The following is a 17,831-nucleotide window of genomic DNA, read 5'->3' as shown; positions in this document are numbered from 1 at the left end:
TTTCCATGAGTATTGTTTTCATATTTGAGAAAATGCTTATTTTCAAAAGAGTTACCCTGTTTACGCTAAGGATATTGAATTGGAGAAAAGAGTTTCTAGTCTGTTGTTGCCTGCAGGGAAAATATCGTTAAAATTATATCTCACATTTAAGTTTTTCTTGTGATTGAACAAAGCAGCTTTTAATACAATTGCTGCCTTAAGCAGTTGTATGAAAAGCTTAAAAAATTAAGTATGTGACATATGAGAAAGGAGGGTAGCGTTTGCAAATTTATGTTGCTGGGTTGTTGCTGATGATAAGTGTTTCTGAGAGTCAGAAATAACGAGGCTTTGTTGAAAGCCTTGGCACTAAGGCTTGACTGGAGGCCAAGGCCCGTTAAAATAGGAAAATTCTAGGAGGAAAGGTATTCTGTGGCCATGGGAATTTGAATCAGTTAAATTATTTTTGGCAAACATTATAGCTATAACTTTATTTTTGCCTTAAAAATTACTGTGTTGCAAGAGTCCTGTTCCACCTGTGTCAGCTGGAGGGAATGCCGGCCTTTCCTGATGAAGGACTATTCCTTAACAGCGCAGGGGCCAGCAGGGGCGGGGAGTAGGAGTTACTATTGGAAACTGATTTACTTTTGAACCATTTATTGGAGCAACCCTATAACCTTTGAATAATCAGGCTGTGGAAAGACAACATCAGTATCCGTTTAATTAAATAAGTGGACATTAATGAATCCTTCCATAAAGAAATTTTGCTGTGAGCTCTATTTTCAACTATTTTGGTCAAGCTCTTTTAGAAATTACATTTTTCCCCCTTCAGTCTGGTTCTCCACTGGATGCATATTTAAAATGAGTTTCCATAGTGACATCTGGTGGTGGTTTTGAAATCCTGGAGAGTATGTTTGGAATGATAAATATTCTTTCTTAATAACTCCAAATTTCCGGCTTCTTTGAGATTTTTCAGGTTATTAACAACTTCATTGTATTCTCGAGGTTGGAAAGCTAGGCATTGACTCCTTCTGTGATGCTTCATTCAGATAAAGGCATGATTTCTGATGGCACTGCTGAGTGGCACACATAACAAGCCTGTCTAAACCTGTCTTCTGTGCTCCAAATTTGCGTCATAGCATCATGCAGCAGCATCACAACCGCTCTCACTGCGTGTGCATGGCAACCTCCTGACGGGAGTGGCGACGGAGTTTCCCTGTCACTCCTCTCAAGGCTCTGTTGCTCCTGGCATCTGGCTGAAGGGAATCCTGTGGAAGGCCTGGGCTGCAGCCATCCCTCCTCACAGCCTGGGCCCACGCACCCTCTGGCTGCATACTGTGTTTGCTTTCAGAAAGGTAGAAGGAGGGGAGCGCAGAGAGGAGGAGATGCTGAAGACAGGAGGGAGACCGCAGAGAAGAGTTTGGGGGTGGATATACATAGGTGCCCAAAAAGGTGAGGTAGCGAATATGTGTAAATAGAAAAACACCTGTAAAAACTATAGTTTTTGTTGGTTCCTTTTGTCTCCAGGGTGAGTTTATAACCCACTATATAAAAAAGTACTTATTGAAAGTTGATTGGTAGACATTCATGGATTAAGAGAAATAGACTGGGATGGAGGTTTGAGAGTGACCACGGTTTGATACACATCCAGTGATGGCTGGATGTCTTTAGTTTTATTTTTGCTTTTCTCTGTGTTAAAGGCACTAATTAGAAGTCTTCCCGATGGAAATGTGAAAATTTGTTTCTCTCTATGGAATTGAGGTAACTGCTAAAGTTACAGAAGAAATCAATCTGTAATCTGTAAATGCCAGTTGTGGCTTTAGGAAGGACTGATGAAAGGATGATAAAAGTGTAGGAACAAGAACTCCTAATGACTTAACGAGTAAAGGCAGCTTCGGTCAGACTTGGAGACAGCTGGCGTGTCACTCCCTGCAGAAACCAGGACTCCCTTAAAGAATGGTTTGGATCGTGATGAACCCCCTGATTAAGGAGGTCCTTCATTCTGGATTCTGAACTACACCTGTTTAGCTTCTTGGAGTTGGACAAATCATTTCAACGTTCTTTAAGAACAAGGGAGTTGCACTGGAGGGTTTTGAAGGCGTTTCCAGTCTAATGCTTGATTTTGAGATGGCGAAGGCTAGCTCTACCTCTGGTCTTTCTTTGCGCATTATCTAGACTCTCACTCAGCCATCCTGGACCTTCGTCCTGCCCCCGATTCAAGATGGGAAACTTCAGGGTTTTGACCTAGAGATCTCAGGCTAGCGCGATAGGTCCACTTTGGAAGTTTCTGCTCAGGGCTCTTGAGGAGTGTATCATGCAACTGGGTTGACAGATTAAAAAGCGGAAAACAAAATAACTTGGCACACTTAAGGCTTCCTTCCACCCACTTTGTGCGTGTACGAAGGTTTTCTGCAGTGACTAGAATAGCACCTAGGTACTGAACCCCAAAACTCTGAGCAGAGTCCTCAGATCCTCTCCCCTCTGTTGTCCTGCATGCATGAAGAAGACCCTTCTTTCCACACTGGGAAACTCCTTGTGGCCTTTCCTCATGGTTATAGCCCCACCAGGTCCCCAGCACCTTTGGTGTCCAACAATGTTGCTGTTGATTGATGGTGGCAACAGCCCACCGCTCTATGGAGAAGACCCTGAGGGCTGGAGTCAGACTGTCCGGCTCAGCTCCGGATCCCACCAGTTAGCTGTTGACTCTGGCCTTGTTTCCTCGTCACTCCAGGACTTAAGCAAGTTTCTTAACGGATCTAAGCTTCTCTTTCCTCATGTGTAAAGCTGGGATGAAAATCATGCAATTTCCATGTTCTTTCAATGATTTAATGCACGTAAAGCATCTAGTGACGTGATTGGTGTACATGAGGAATCTGAGGATTTTGGTTAGAAGATAAGATTCTTCGGCATGCCGTCCTTTCCCTTTGGCAGTTGAACTTTATAGTTCTCCGTAAGTTGTATTCAGTAATTTTTTATCTTACAAAGAGGTAATAATTAAAATGCATCGAAGCAGAAGCTTGTCTTAGCAATCACGATAGACATTATAAAAGTACACTGTCATGAATTCATGAAATAGGGACATCCAGCATCTCATTCATACTTACTATTTTAATTGCGAATTACACAATCCTAGTTTTCTCCCATATTTGAATAGAGCCGCTTTGTTGCCTCAGTCTTAACCTTTAGTAATATCCGTAGATTACCGGGGAGTCTGACAATCCCCTCCTGATGGACATGGCTGTCCCCCACCCCCTGGTTGTGCATCTGATGGGTCGGCAGGGACCAGCAGAAACCATCTCAGAACTGCACACTGCAGTCTGGACGCTTATAGCCCGAACTAGAAATAGGGCATGATGGAAAATCATAGCTGTTTCTATCTGTGATTGCAAACCTCAGATGTGAGGGTGATATACTTCCATTTCATATTTCTTTTTTCCCTTGAGATTAGAGAAAGCTATTGTGTATGAGTGAACATTTAATACATTCCTGCTGAATACTGACATGTAAAACAGATGGGTGAAATAGGAAGTTTGACTCATCTTTCCCAAATTACCACATTAAGTTTTGTTTAATCTTTTGTCATAACAGCCATAGGACTAACAAGGATATTGCTGGCGCTGAAGACGAGATTTGTGGTATCCACACTCCATTCACTGTGGCCCGGGGAAAGTTCCTCATTTCTCTCAATCTGAGTTTTTCATTAGTGAAATGGAGTTAATAGCATCACATACCTAGGCAGATTGGATGTAAAGATTATATAAGATAATGCATGTAAGACACTTATCACAGGGACTGGCATTTAGTAAACACTGAGCAAATTGTTTCTGTAATTATCACTGTTTTTAAATGCCTCTATGTCATATTTAGAGGGGCACATTTTAAAACAGTGGATAGAAGCATGAATTGTTGGAGGATTAGAACTCAAAAGAGGTAGATAAAAGCACCGCATACCTGTCTTCTTGAGATTTTCTAATAATACTTCACCTGTCAAGTGAATTTTATTGCATTTTAATGAAGTAGCAGCACACAGGAGGAGTTGTGTACATTTTGTTAATGTGTAATCCTCCCGGAGAGAACATTCTGTTATCCCCTGACGTCTTTGTATCTGTGGATAGATGTGATGAATCAGAGAAACTGGGAAAGGTTATTATTTGAGCCTACAGACAGATATAATTTTGCTAATTTAGCAGACCAATTGAGTGTGTGTGGATTATGCTTGCGTTAGAGAACAAGGGAAGCATGTTTGAGTTTATCTCCAGTTGTCTGCCATACGGAGGAACCAGTTAGCTCATTTTTATTTGGTTCTGAGGTTTATTTTATTTTATTTTATTTTATTTTACTATCCTTTAAGTTCTAGGGTACATGTGCACAATGTGCAGGTTTACATATGTAAACATGTGCCATGTTGGTGTGCTGCACCCATTAACTCATCATTTACATTAGGTATATCTCCTAAAGCTATCCCTCCCTGCTCCCCGCACCCCATGACAGGCCCTGGTGTGTGGTGTTCCCCACCCTGTGTCCAAGTGTTCTCATTGTTCAATTCCCACCTATAAGTGAGAACATGCGGTGTTTGGTTTTTTGTCCTTGCGATAGTTTGCTGAGAATGATGGTTTCCAGCTTCATCCATGTCTCTACAAAAGACATGAACTCATCCTTTTTTATGGCTGCATAGTATTCCATGGTGTGTAGGTGCCATATTTTCTTAATCCAGTCTATCATTGATGGACATTTTGGTTGGTTCCAGGTCTTTGCTATTGTGAATAGTGCCACAATAAACCAAAAGCAATGGGAGCAAAAGTCAAAATTGACAAATGGGATCTAATTAAACTAAAGAGCTTCTGCACAGCAAAAGAAACTACCATCAGAGTGAACAGGCAACCTACAGAATGGGAGAAAATTTTTGCCATCTACTCATCTGACAAAGGGCTAATATCCAGAATCTACAATGAACTCAAACAAATTTACATGAAAAAAACAACCCCATCAAAAAGTGGGCGAAGGATATGAACAGACACTTCTCAAAAGAAGACATTTATGCAGCCAACAGACACATGAAAAAATGCTCATCATCACTGGCCATCAGAGAAATGCAAATCAAAACCACAATGAGATACCATCTCACACCAGTTAGAATGGCGATCATTAAAAAGTCAGGAAACAACAGGTGCTGGAGAGGATGTAGAGAAATAGGAACACTTTGACACTGTTGGTGGGACTGTAAACTAGTTCAACCATTGTGGAAGTCAGTGTGGTGATTCCTCAGGGATCTAGAACTAGAAATACCATTTGGTTCTGAGGTTTCTTCCATGTTTCTAGAAGCAGTATTATACCCCCTTTCTGAAGGTTCAGTATGAAATAATGAAGCAATAACAAATCATCATAATGTTTCTGAATGGCAGTGAAGATTCATTTTATGATAATTTCACATTTTATTTAGCTAAGTTTTCTATTTTCAAGTTGTCAGTCCTTTTGGGAGTATTAGATATAATTTTCATTCATTCAGAAAATGAGTTTTTCTGATATTAATCTCGAATAAGTTAATATTTAATTTCGTGTGATCAAAATTACGAATTGCAACGGTGTATTTTTCTCAACCAAATGCTTCATTGCTGAGCATAGGTGAAATTGATCATTGGTTATTTTTCTCACAGTATTTTGCGTTTAACGGGAAACTTCAATGATTCTAGAGCTTCGGCATTTCCAGAGTCCAGCCTGTACCATGGTGTAGAAGAACACTGAAAGTATCATTAGTTCCGAGTGATCAATGCATGAGAAAAAGTGCAGTGATATGTTTTTGGTAGACAAAGGGCGAGATTGCACCATTGAATAAAAAGGTGGGACTTGCCAAAGAGAAATGGATATTTCTACTTCTTATCCCCAGAGGAGGTAAATCCTGGCTTGAAGTTAAGTTTTGACCGGTTTCAGTGGCTGGACCAAAACGTTACAGATACTCTAACCCTCTCCTTTGTAATCATGTAATTTCATCTCTTCTTAGTTGACTTACTAAGAAATGTATCCTAGTTTGGGTCCCAGTTGAGGACTTTTCTATACCAACCCTGTTTAAGATACTTAGGTATTTCACTTGTGTATTTAATACATTATTGTGCTTTGTGTAAGGTGCTGGGGATACTGGTATTTAAGAATGATGTGGCCTCTGCCCTTTTGGAGTTTATAATGTAGTTGGAGAGTTTATATTTTTATAGCATGCTGGTTGTCTTCCCATTTGTTTGAGGCGATTGAAAGAAATAAAAGGACCTCAACACTCAGGAGATCTGAGCAGCCCCTTATAGTGGACTTTGAAGGTTGCACTTTCTTCCCTTAGCCACTGTGAGAAGGGGTATGTGTGCAGACCGAGCTGTCTGGAGGATGCTGCTCCTGCCTTTTTCCTTAGACAGTGGCTGCCACAGGGATGCAGTGTGGGGAGCGGGGGTGCTGGACTGTGGGGTCTCAGATCTGGGCCATGGCTCTGGTGTTGTCCCTGGCTTCCTGAGTAGCCTCCAGGGAAGTCAGCACGTCTCTCAACCAACTATAAACTTCACCTATGGAAAAATGAAGTGTTGGGCCGTTAGATGATCTCTTAGTGCTCACCTATTTTGAGACTTCAGTGAGATAATATTTTTAAAGTGCTCCATTTAGTGCCTGACACCTGATTCTAATAACAAATACTTTTATAGCCTATATTATGTGCCAAGTGTTCTAATCATTATATGTATGTTAGTTGAATATACTATTATTATCTCTATTTTAGAAGAAAGGAAGCTGAGTCACAGAAAGGCTGGTTAACTTGCTCAAGGTTATGCACCTAGTAAGAGGCATATAAAGCCCTCAGTAAGCAGGAGTTGTTGACACTTTCTCAAGCTGGCAGTTTTGGTTGTTGACGTGCTGCTTTACGCTTTTCTTTTTTCTCTCTAGGTGTCATAGAGACGTCAGATCGACTGGACCGTGAATCGACCTCCCATTATTGGCTAACAGTCTTTGCAACCGATCAGGGTGTCGTGCCTCTTTCATCGTTTATAGAGATCTACATAGAGGTTGAGGATGTCAATGACAATGCACCACAGACATCAGAGCCTGTTTATTACCCAGAAATCATGGAAAATTCTCCTAAAGATGTATCTGTGGTCCAGATCGAGGCATTCGATCCAGATTCGAGCTCTAATGACAAGCTCATGTACAAAATTACAAGTGGAAATCCACAAGGATTCTTTTCAATACATCCTAAAACAGGTATGTGTTAATACTACTATATGAAATGTTCACAGAAGGGTTCTTTTCAATACATCTTAAAACAGGTATGTGTTAATACTACTATAGGAAATGTTCGTGCTTATGCTCTTCTGTTAGGGGGAAAAGTAAGAATTAGCATTTATCTGTTACATACTTTTGTTTCTTGATAAATTGTTTTCCTTTTGAATTATTCAAAATAAGCCTTTATTTTGGATAAAAATTTAGCCTAACCTGGTGCAGTAGCTCACGTCTGTAATCCCAGCACTTTGGGAGGCCGAGGTGGACAGATCACGAGGTCAGGAGATCGAGACCATCCTGGCTAACATGGTGAAACCCCATCTCTACTAAAAGTACAAAAAATTAGCTGGGCGTGGTAGCGGGCGCCTGTAGTCCCAGCTACTCCAGAGGCTGAGGCAGGAGAATGGCATGAACCCAGGAGGCGGAGCTTGCAGTGAGCTGAGATGGTGCCACTGCGCTCCAGCCTGGGTGACAGAGCGGGACTCCATCTCAAAAAAAAAATTAGCTTAAATGTGCTTTTTAAACTTTGAGTTTGCTTTTATAAAGCTATTTTACAGTTATGCTCATTAGTAGGGTTTCACTTTCAGGTTAAAAAGCAAACATTGTTATTTCAGTAATAGCTCCTAAATTAGTGATATATCTTAAACTTACAGCAAATTCTACTGCTGCTAAGAATTTGAATTGTCCTAAGTCGGCTTTTTGTAAAGAATATTAAAAGAGTTTATTTCACAGTTGGCTAGTTTTTTAATGTTTTAAGTTTTTTCCATAGAGCAGTGCTGTATCTGCAAGTGGTAAGGGATTGGGATTAAACAGTTTTCAGATTGGAAGTGGTTACTTTCCTGGAGTGACACCCCAGGCCTTTTGCTTCTAACATTTTTTTCCTTCGATGTCTGTGACTGACTCTCCTGTTTCCAAGAAGATAGCTCCTTGACCTCAAAATCCTCCTCCGAAATTTTTATAAACTTCTCATCTTTGTTCCTTTTACTGCACAGGTGGTACTGCGTTCACCCTCCCTGTGAAATAAAGCAAAAGTGAGCTAAGAACTAAGTGCTGAAAAATTAGAAGGCATTGTCAAACATAAGAAAGTCAGAAGTATTTAAGAATTGTGAGGATGAATTTGGAGGCCAGAATGTATGCCTCTCTACTGGCAGTCCCAGACCTCCAGAGAGAGAAATCTAGAAGTAGAAGCCTTGATTGACACAGTGTGAGTGTGAACAAAAAGATGTTTTCCTACCCTCTTCCCAGACCTCAACAATCGTCATCACAGAAGACTTCTGGGAACAAGTGTGTGTTTGGGGGGCTGGGGTGGGGGGAGATTCCCTGCGCACTAACCCAAACCTCAACAATCATCATCACAGAAGACTTCTGGGAACAAGTGTGTGTTTGGGGGGGCTGGGGTGGGGGGAAGATTCCCTGCGCACTAACCCAAACCTCAACAATCGTCATCACAGAAGACTTCTGGGAACAAGTGTCTGTTTGGGGGGCTGGGGGTAAGATTCCCTGCACACCAAGCAGCAGACACCTTGGGAGTCCTCTCATTCAATTCTGTTGTTTTTTTTACCGGGAGACAGCCTCAGATTCTGCAGGTTAAGGGCTCAGTTCCCAAGAGTGTTCCCTTCTTCCCACCAGTTGCAAGTCCAGGCCTCCGAAACTCCTGACCGACCAGCTCCAAGTGAGGGTTCCCATAACCTCTCTTCAAGCCCAAGCCTCCGAAACTCCTGACCGACCAGCTCCCAAGTGAGGGTTCCCATAACCTCTCTTCAAGCCCAAGCCTCCAAAACTCCTGACCGACCAGCTCCAAGTGAGGGTTCCCATAACCTCTCTTCAAGCCCAAGCCTCCGAAACTCCTGACCGACCAGCTCCAAGTGAGGGTTCCCATAACCTCTCTTCAAGTCCAGGCCTCCGAAACTCCTGACCGACCAGCTCCAAGTGAGGGTTCCCAAACCTCTCTTCAAGCCCAAGCCTCTGAAACTCCTGACTGACCAGCTCCAAGTGAGCGTTCCCATGACTTCTCTTTGGGTTCTGTTACTTTATTAGAGAGGCTCACAGAACTCAGGGAAACACTTAACATTTACCTGTTTATTACAGAGGATATTTTAAAGGATACAAATAAACAGCCAGATGAAGAGATACACGGGGGCAAAGTCTGCAAGGGTCCCACGCACAGGCATTTCTGTCCCAGTGGAGTCGGGGTGCACCACCCTCCCAGCACCTGGATGAGTTCTTGTTCACCTTCCTGTAGCCTCCACATGTTCGGCGGCGAGAAACTCTGAACTCTGCTTTCTTGGGCCTTTTATGGAGACTTCATTGCCTAGGCATGATTGACACACGGACAGCCGTGTCAACATGTGGTTGACAAAGGCCTGTCTCTTGAGATTGCTCCTGGCCTCTGTCTGCAGCGTTTCCGCCTCCAGCATATGGAGCGAGACCCTCTCTGGAATGAGGGGCTTATGGCGCACAGTCAGATTGGAGTCCTGCCTTGGCAGGTGAAAGGAAAGAGATTCTGTTTCCTGAGGCAAAAAGTGCCACAACATTATAACCAAAGACTAACAGGGGTTATGGGAGTTACGAGCCAGGAACCATGGACAGAAACAAATATACACTCCTCCCCACAACACATGTATATGTCATATCTCAGGTGGCAATTCAAGACCAGAACTACCCCTATAGTAATTTGTTTGATGAATTAGAGTAAGCAGTGTTTTCATTTTTCTTGTGTCTTCTGTCTCTCTTTTAGATTAGAGTAAGTCCTCTGTGAAGAGATAGATGAGCAAGCAATAAATATCCTTTGGGATATCTGAACACATGGCATAGGTCTGGGCATAATATATGTTTGAGGAGTAGGAGGAGAAAGAAACCGAGGAGATTATATAGCTTAGCATTGCTGTGGAGAGGCTTGAAAACCCTTGGTTCTTCCTGGGACCCCAGAAATGATGATGTGGCTGCTATGGTGTTATGCCTTGTTGTAGAAACATGATTAATACGGCATTGCCTCTCCCTTTTAAATCTCTCTATTCTGACAACTCTAAAGAAAAGGTGTTTGCAGAGACGTCTGTGCTGTTGTCTTCAGAAGGAATAAACCCTCTCCAGGTGTCCACAGCCAGCACCCCAGCCCTGGTGAGAGCACAGGCACTCCGCTGGCAGGGCGGCAGGAGGAAATTCAGTGGCAGTGCACACAGAGGCTTTCTTTCCTTATGAGTTGAAGTCAAGTAATAGTGGAAGATAACCATAGTTAGTACACAGCAGTATTTGTTGTGAAGTATGTTAAAAACTATATGGTTAGAAAAGAAGTCTCAGCATTCCACAGATCACCTAAAGTCTCTGAAGATGAAGAAAGAACTGTATTTTAGCATGGAATTATTAAATAATATAGTAAATATAGCTTCATAAGATCTGTTTCTAGATGCTTCTCTTCCCCCAACTCAGCAGAAAATTGGGGTGTGATCCTCAGGGCCCGAAGTGCACATGCCTCGTCTTCTCACAACCTTTAAAGCGGACTGTTCCCAGGTAGGTCAGTATCATGGCGGCTTGGTTGTGAAGGCTGATGAAAGTCCGTCTGGTAGGAAAAAGTGCTTGGGAGTTACTGACCCATCTCGCCACCTGGAGACCCTAAATCATGTTACTTAATGATTAACGGCTGAGCAAGGAAATCACTGGGCTGGAAATCCAGAGATCTGGACCATAGTGAGGCCCTCCCTCTGGGATCTTGGGGCGAACTGACTTCCAGGTCCTTCGGTTTTGTGATTAGTGGTGTTTCTGTCCCCCGTTGAGGCTTGTGTGTGTAGAGTGCAGGAGCGCCCAGGGTTGTTCAGGGGACAGGTGCCACAGCCGCTTCCTCTTGTGGGTGTTACAGTTGCTCTGTTAATGAATATAAGACAATCAAGAATCTAGTAGATTGATAAACTTGTGCCTTTGGATAAACACATTTGCTAGAATAAAGTGGGCCCACTTGTTTCTTAGTGGGAAACATGAATTTGGGACCCTGGTGATTATCCTAAACGTCCAGGAGCTGGAGAATACCTACATTTATCATCACTTCAAGCATTTGTTTATGCATCAGGCGAGGCTGAATGCCAGGGATGCATTGAGAAACGCGTCATCTGGCGATTTTCTCATTGTGTGGACAACATGGAGTGTACCTACCCAAACCTAGATGGTCTAGCCTACTACACACCCAGGCTGTATGGGATGGCCTATTCTAGTCTACAGACTTGTATGCCATGATCCTGTACCGAACACTGCAGGCAGTTGTAACACATCTGTTTATCCAAACATAGCTAAATGTAGAAAAGGTGCAGTAAAAATATGGTATTAATCTTGCACAACCACAGGTATATGTGCGGTTCGATCGTATATGCAGCCCGTGGTTAACTGAAACGTTGTTATGCAGTGCGTGGCCGTATTTATTTACCGAACTTTGAAATTTTTTTACCGAATCTTTGAAAGTTCGTCATCTACAAAAGTGAAATAACCAAGAAGAACAGGTGTGTGCAGCAGTGTGGCACAGGCTTTCACGGGTCCAGTGGAGGCGCGGCACGGGCCCTCACGGGTCCACTGGAAGTGGGAAACTGGCAGTGGGTATGTTGGGAAGATGAGCCCCTTGGAACGGGTGCTGGGCTGATTGTGAAGATGGTAACAATAGATTGATGGAGAGGAGGTAGGAGATGTTTTCATGTCGGTGGCAATTTGAAGGAATGGTGAGTTGGAGACCAAGAGATAAGTGTATGGGAGACGGCTACCCTCAGTGGAAAACCTCGAATGCCAGAATAAGGGTTAAAGAGAATATTTGTGATTTTTTATTAATAAAAGTGACCTCTTTTTGAGTCAGTATAAAGTGCCTTGCAACATTTTGGATAAACTTAAATAAAAATCTTTCTGGAAAAGAGGGAGACATCTCCTCAATATCTTTTTCTCCTTCCCCTTTTGTCATAGTGTAACAAAATATTTTAAAAGTCACAACAAGAAAGCTTCCTAGGAGTGGGTTTAGTGAGTGATCTTATGAATTTTGTGTTCTAAACAACAAGTTTGAGTGAACCTTTTTGAATATTTTTTCTCTTCAAGGTTTTTGTGCTTAATTATGGTGCCAAGAACTGTCTGTCTGCATTTCAGACAATTCTTATTATATTGTTTGCAAGTAGCGGGGCAGTGGGTTTTCATTTTTAGGAGATACAAGTGAAAGACCGTATCCATTTTCCTTTTGTGATATATACACTTTTGTTGACATCGCTAATTTTTATAACATTTTTTGTTTGACTGTGTCCATTATCAGTTATAGGGTAAACGTGCTTCTTTTAACATAAGTTGCGCACTTGCTCAACGTGGAAGAGAGACAGCAGCATAGAATTCAGATTGTTTGGAGCCTTGGCAGCTGCAGCACCTGCAAACAAAAGCATCACAGCTTTGTGGTATGTCAAGGACAGAGAAGAAAGGGAGTCCCAAACAAAAGAGACTAGTGTGAGCTTCTCATGACTCATTATTCACGAACAACCTCGGGAAATCGACACCACCCTTGCAAAGAGTCTTTTTAGTTAAAGTTATTGCTTTGAACTGGGGGGAGTTGATATGCAACTTACAATTGGCATTTATTAATAATTTTGAAGTGTTACTTTTAGACATGTGCGTCCTTTAGAAGAGACCATGGTCTTACTCTCTTATCTGTATGTTTGATATTTTTCAAGTTTTTGCTACGAACCTAGTATTGATCTTTATTTTTAAAAAGCTTTTTTGAGGTGTAATTGACTTACAGCAAATTGCACATATTTAAAGTCTACAATTTGATAAGCTTTGACATAGCTTTTACACCTGAGAAAGCATCACCACTATCAGGCAATGAACACACCCATCATTCCCAAAGGTCTCCTCACACTTCTCTGTATTCCCCCTCCCAACCCTCCCAACTCCATCTCTAGTCAACTGCTGGTGTGCTTTCTAGCAGTAAATAATAGTTTGCATTTCCTGGAATTTTATATTAGTGAACTCACATGGCATATACTCTTTTTGGTAAGGCTTCTTACACTTCGCATGTTTATTTGGAGGTTCATGCGTGTTTTAGTGTGTATCAAGACTACGTTTCTTTTCATTGCTGAGTATCCTTTATATAGATAAATATTATAATTTGTTTATCCACTCACCTAGTAATAGGCATTTGTATTGCTGCCAGTTTTTGGCTGTTTGTAAATAAAGCCGCCGTGAACATTCAGTACAAGCCCTTCTGTGGACACATACTTCATTTCTCTTGGACATCGCATAGGGGTGCATAGCTGTCTGGAAACTGTCTCAAGGCAGCAAACTGCGGCGATCGTGGGTCTCCCCTCCTCTGTTTCTCTCAGGGATCCTTGTCTTTCTTTGCCTGATGTCTAGTGTCCTTTCAACTGCCAGTGCATTCATTTTGTCTGCTTCTTGGTGGTTTTATGTTAAAGCGTAAATCTGATCCCCCTACTAGAAGTGGAAGGTTAGGTATTGCTTTTAAATCAGAAAAAGATGCCTTTTTAAGTTTAGAAGTGCTATCAATATGTATGTACTGTAAACACCTCCTTAATAAACAGTGAATCTCCTTAACCAGGGTTTTTGAGGGATTCTGTTTCATATAATAGTTGCTTTTCAGGCTAATCTTATTTCTGTGGTGCCATCAGACCAAAAATGGGAAACTTTTAAGTAACACTAGATTTTTAAACTTAGTTTTATGAAGCATGTACCACAGGGATCATCAAACTGTCTCTATAAAGGGCCACACAGGGCTTTTGGGTTTGTGGGCCATACAGTCTCTGTCATAGCACTCAGCTGTGTCACTGTAGCCCAGAAGCTGCTGTAGATGATATGGAAATGAGTGAGCACGGCTGTGTTCCAGTAAAACTTTGTAAATAAATGAAATAAATTCAATAAAATTGGAATTTTCTGTCCTTTTCATGTATCACAAAAGTTTTTTTCAACCATTTACAAATGCAAAAGCCATTCTTCACTAGCCAGCCACACAAAAACAAGCTACCGTGGTTTCCTGACTCCTGATGAGTGGACGTATTTACTAGTGGGACTAGTTAAACAATTTCATTGTTTGCTGATTTTTAAAATTATTTTGAAGGGATAGACTTCTATATTTCTGAAGTAAAAATTGAATCCCTCCCATTGCTCTAAGCAAGAGTGCTTAGAAAGGATTATTTGTATTTTGCTTCTCTTGGTTAATAACAAAATTATTCTTTAAAGAAGAGCAATTAGAGTATCAGTTATCAAGGTTGAGATCTCAGATAAGATTTCACAAGTTGGTTAGTAGACTATTAGATCTCTTCTACATTGGGAAGTAATTGTTTCTCATTAGAAGATACATTTTCCTAGATTTTGAGGTTTTCACACTTTTTTTTGTGTTGATGTGTCCTATAAGAAGTTTTCAGAGCTCCCAATTTCAGCTCGAACAGTTGGCTGTAAGTATACTTAGCAGGTCTTTATCATTTCCCCAATTTTTATTCTCTTATTCTGTGTTGAGATGTTATACTCAAATTACTCAGTTTCCATTTCGTATGCTTTTTAGAGGACGGCGTTATACAGTGTTGTTTTTTATTCGCTTCTTTACATGTAAAATACTGTATTTAGTATAGAATTATTTTATGTTTACTGTAGGAAATGTGATTTGTGATTGCAGATTGGGTAGAGGTGTATAGTTTTTGTGTGGTAATCCCTAAAGCATGCAGGAAAGTTTACTATAGGAAATGTGATTTGTGATTGCAGATTGGGTAGAGATGTATAGTTTTTGTGTGGTAATCCCTAAAGCATGCAGGAAAGTTTACTATAGGAAATGTGATTTGTGATTGCAGATTGGGTAGAGATGTATAGTTTTTGTGTGGTAATCCCTAAAGCATGCAGGAAAGTTTACTATAGGAAATGTGATTTGTGATTGCAGATTGGGTAGAGGTGTATAGTTTTTGTGTGGTAATCCCTAAAGCATGCAGGAAAGTTTACTATAGGAAATGTGATTTGTGATTGCAGATTGGGTAGAGGTGTATAGTTTTTGTGTGGTAATCCCTAAAGCATGCAGGAAAGTTTACTATAGGAAATGTGATTTGTGATTGCAGATTGGGTAGAGGTGTATAGTTTTTGTGTGGTAATCCCTAAAGCATGCAGGAAAGTTTACTATAGGAAATGTGATTTGTGATTGCAGATTGGGTAGAGGTGTATAGTTTTTGTGTGGTAATCCCTAAAGCATGCAGGAAAGTTTACTATAGGAAATGTGATTTGTGATTGCAGATTGGGTAGAGGTGTATAGTTTTTGTGTGGTAATCCCTAAAGCATGCAGGAAAGTTTACTATAGGAAATGTGATTTGTGATTGCAGATTGGGTAGAGGTGTATAGTTTTTGTGTGGTAATCCCTAAAGCATGCAGGAAAGTTTACTATAGGAAATGTGATTTGTGATTGCAGATTGGGTAGAGGTGTATAGTTTTTGTGTGGTAATCCCTAAAGCATGCAGGAAAGTTTACTATAGGAAATGTGATTTGTGATTGCAGATTGGGTAGAGGTGTATAGTTTTTGTGTGGTAATCCCTAAAGCATGCAGGAAAGTTTACTATAGGAAATGTGATTTGTGATTGCAGATTGGGTAGAGGTGTATAGTTTTTGTGTGGTAATCCCTAAAGCATGCAGGAAAGTTTACTGTAGGAAATGTGATTTGTGATTGCAGATTGGGTAGAGGTGTGTAGTTTTTGTGTGGTAATCCCTAAAGCATGCAGGAAAGTTTACTATAGGAAATGTGATTTGTGATTGCAGATTGGGTAGAGGTGTATAGTTTTTGTGTGGTAATCCCTAAAGCATGCAGGAAAGTTTACTATAGGAAATGTGATTTGTGATTGCAGATTGGGTAGAGATGTATAGTTTTTGTGTGGTAATCCCTAAAGCATGCAGGAAAGTTTACTATAGGAAATGTGATTTGTGATTGCAGATTGGGTAGAGGTGTATAGTTTTTGTGTGGTAATCCCTAAAGCATGCAGGAAAGTTTACTATAGGAAATGTGATTTGTGATTGCAGATTGGGTAGAGGTGTATAGTTTTTGTGTGGTAATCCCTAAAGCATGCAGGAAAGTTTACTGTAGGAAATGTGATTTGTGATTGCAGATTGGGTAGAGATGTATAGTTTTTGTGTGGTAATCCCTAAAGCATGCAGGAAAGTTTACTGTAGGAAATGTGATTTGTGATTGCAGATTGGGTAGAGATGTATAGTTTTTGTGTGGTAATCCCTAAAGCATGCAGGAAAGTTTACTGTAGGAAATGTGATTTGTGATTGCAGATTGGGTAGAGGTGTATAGTTTTTGTGTGGTAATCCCTAAAGCATGCAGGAAAGTTTACTGTAGGAAATGTGATTTGTGATTGCAGATTGGGTAGAGATGTATAGTTTTTGTGTGGTAATCCCTAAAGCATGCAGGAAAGTTTACTATAGGAAATGTGATTTGTGATTGCAGATTGGGTAGAGGTGTATAGTTTTTGTGTGGTAATCCCTAAAGCATGCAGGAAAGTTTACTGTAGGAAATGTGATTTGTGATTGCAGATTGGGTAGAGATGTATAGTTTTTGTGTGGTAATCCCTAAAGCATGCAGGAAAGTTTACTATAGGAAATGTGATTTGTGATTGCAGATTGGGTAGAGGTGTATAGTTTTTGTGTGGTAATCCCTAAAGCATGCAGGAAAGTTTACTGTAGGAAATGTGATTTGTGATTGCAGATTGGGTAGAGATGTATAGTTTTTGTGTGGTAATCCCTAAAGCATGCAGGAAAGTTTACTATAGGAAATGTGATTTGTGATTGCAGATTGGGTAGAGGTGTATAGTTTTTGTGTGGTAATCCCTAAAGCATGCAGGAAAGTTTACTGTAGGAAATGTGATTTGTGATTGCAGATTGGGTAGAGGTGTATAGTTTTTGTGTGGTAATCCCTAAAGCATTCAGGAAAGTTTACTATAGGAAATGTGATTTGTGATTGCAGATTGGGTAGAGGTGTATAGTTTTTGTGTGGTAATCCCTAAAGCATGCAGGAAAGTTTACTATAGGAAATGTGATTTGTGATTGCAGATTGGGTAGAGGTGTATAGTTTTTGTGTGGTAATCCCTAAAGCATGCAGGAAAGTTTACTATAGGAAATGTGATTTGTGATTGCAGATTGGGTAGAGGTGTATAGTTTTTGTGTGGTAATCCCTAAAGCATGCAGGAAAGTTTACTATAGGAAATGTGATTTGTGATTGCAGATTGGGTAGAGGTGTATAGTTTTTGTGTGGTAATCCCTAAAGCATGCAGGAAAGTTTACTATAGGAAATGTGATTTGTGATTGCAGATTGGGTAGAGGTGTATAGTTTTTGTGTGGTAATCCCTAAAGCATGCAGGAAAGTTTACTGTAGGAAATGTGATTTGTGATTGCAGATTGGGTAGAGGTGTATAGTTTTTGTGTGGTAATCCCTAAAGCATGCAGGAAAGTTTACTATAGGAAATGTGATTTGTGTTTGCAGATTGGGTAGAGATGTATAGTTTTTGTGTGGTAATCCCTAAAGCATGCAGGAAAGTTACAAAATGGTAGACTAGCTAGTAGGTGTACTGGGTGCTCATCATGTGTTAGTCCAGTAACACTTTCCAACTATTTTTTTC

General features: G+C 40.8%; 1 protein-coding gene and 1 long non-coding RNA gene across 6 annotated transcripts in view; both read left to right on the top strand.

Annotated features, from left to right (window-relative positions):
- The window catches only part of FAT1 (FAT atypical cadherin 1), a 143,859-nt gene that overhangs the window by 60,393 nt on the left and 65,635 nt on the right, over window positions 1–17,831 (top strand). For all 5 annotated transcript variants that reach the window (XM_009240518.4, XM_002815356.5, XM_009240519.4 and 2 more), the window contains exon 3: window positions 6,892–7,206. In XM_009240518.4, the coding sequence (XP_009238793.2) occupies window positions 6,892–7,206 (315 nt within the window). The remainder of the gene's footprint in view (window positions 1–6,891; window positions 7,207–17,831) is intronic.
- On the top strand, window positions 7,213–10,614 carry LOC134761326 (uncharacterized). Its single transcript, XR_010139841.1, has 2 exons — window positions 7,213–8,428; window positions 8,854–10,614. It is a non-coding gene; the product is annotated as an uncharacterized LOC134761326 (long non-coding RNA).

Source organism: Pongo abelii, chromosome 3 (assembly GCF_028885655.2).
Source record: "Pongo abelii isolate AG06213 chromosome 3, NHGRI_mPonAbe1-v2.0_pri, whole genome shotgun sequence".
NCBI classification, from domain to species: Eukaryota; Metazoa; Chordata; class Mammalia; order Primates; family Hominidae; genus Pongo; species Pongo abelii.
Note: the sequence above shows the minus strand (reverse complement) of the source record. Positions and strands in the feature narration are given on the sequence as shown.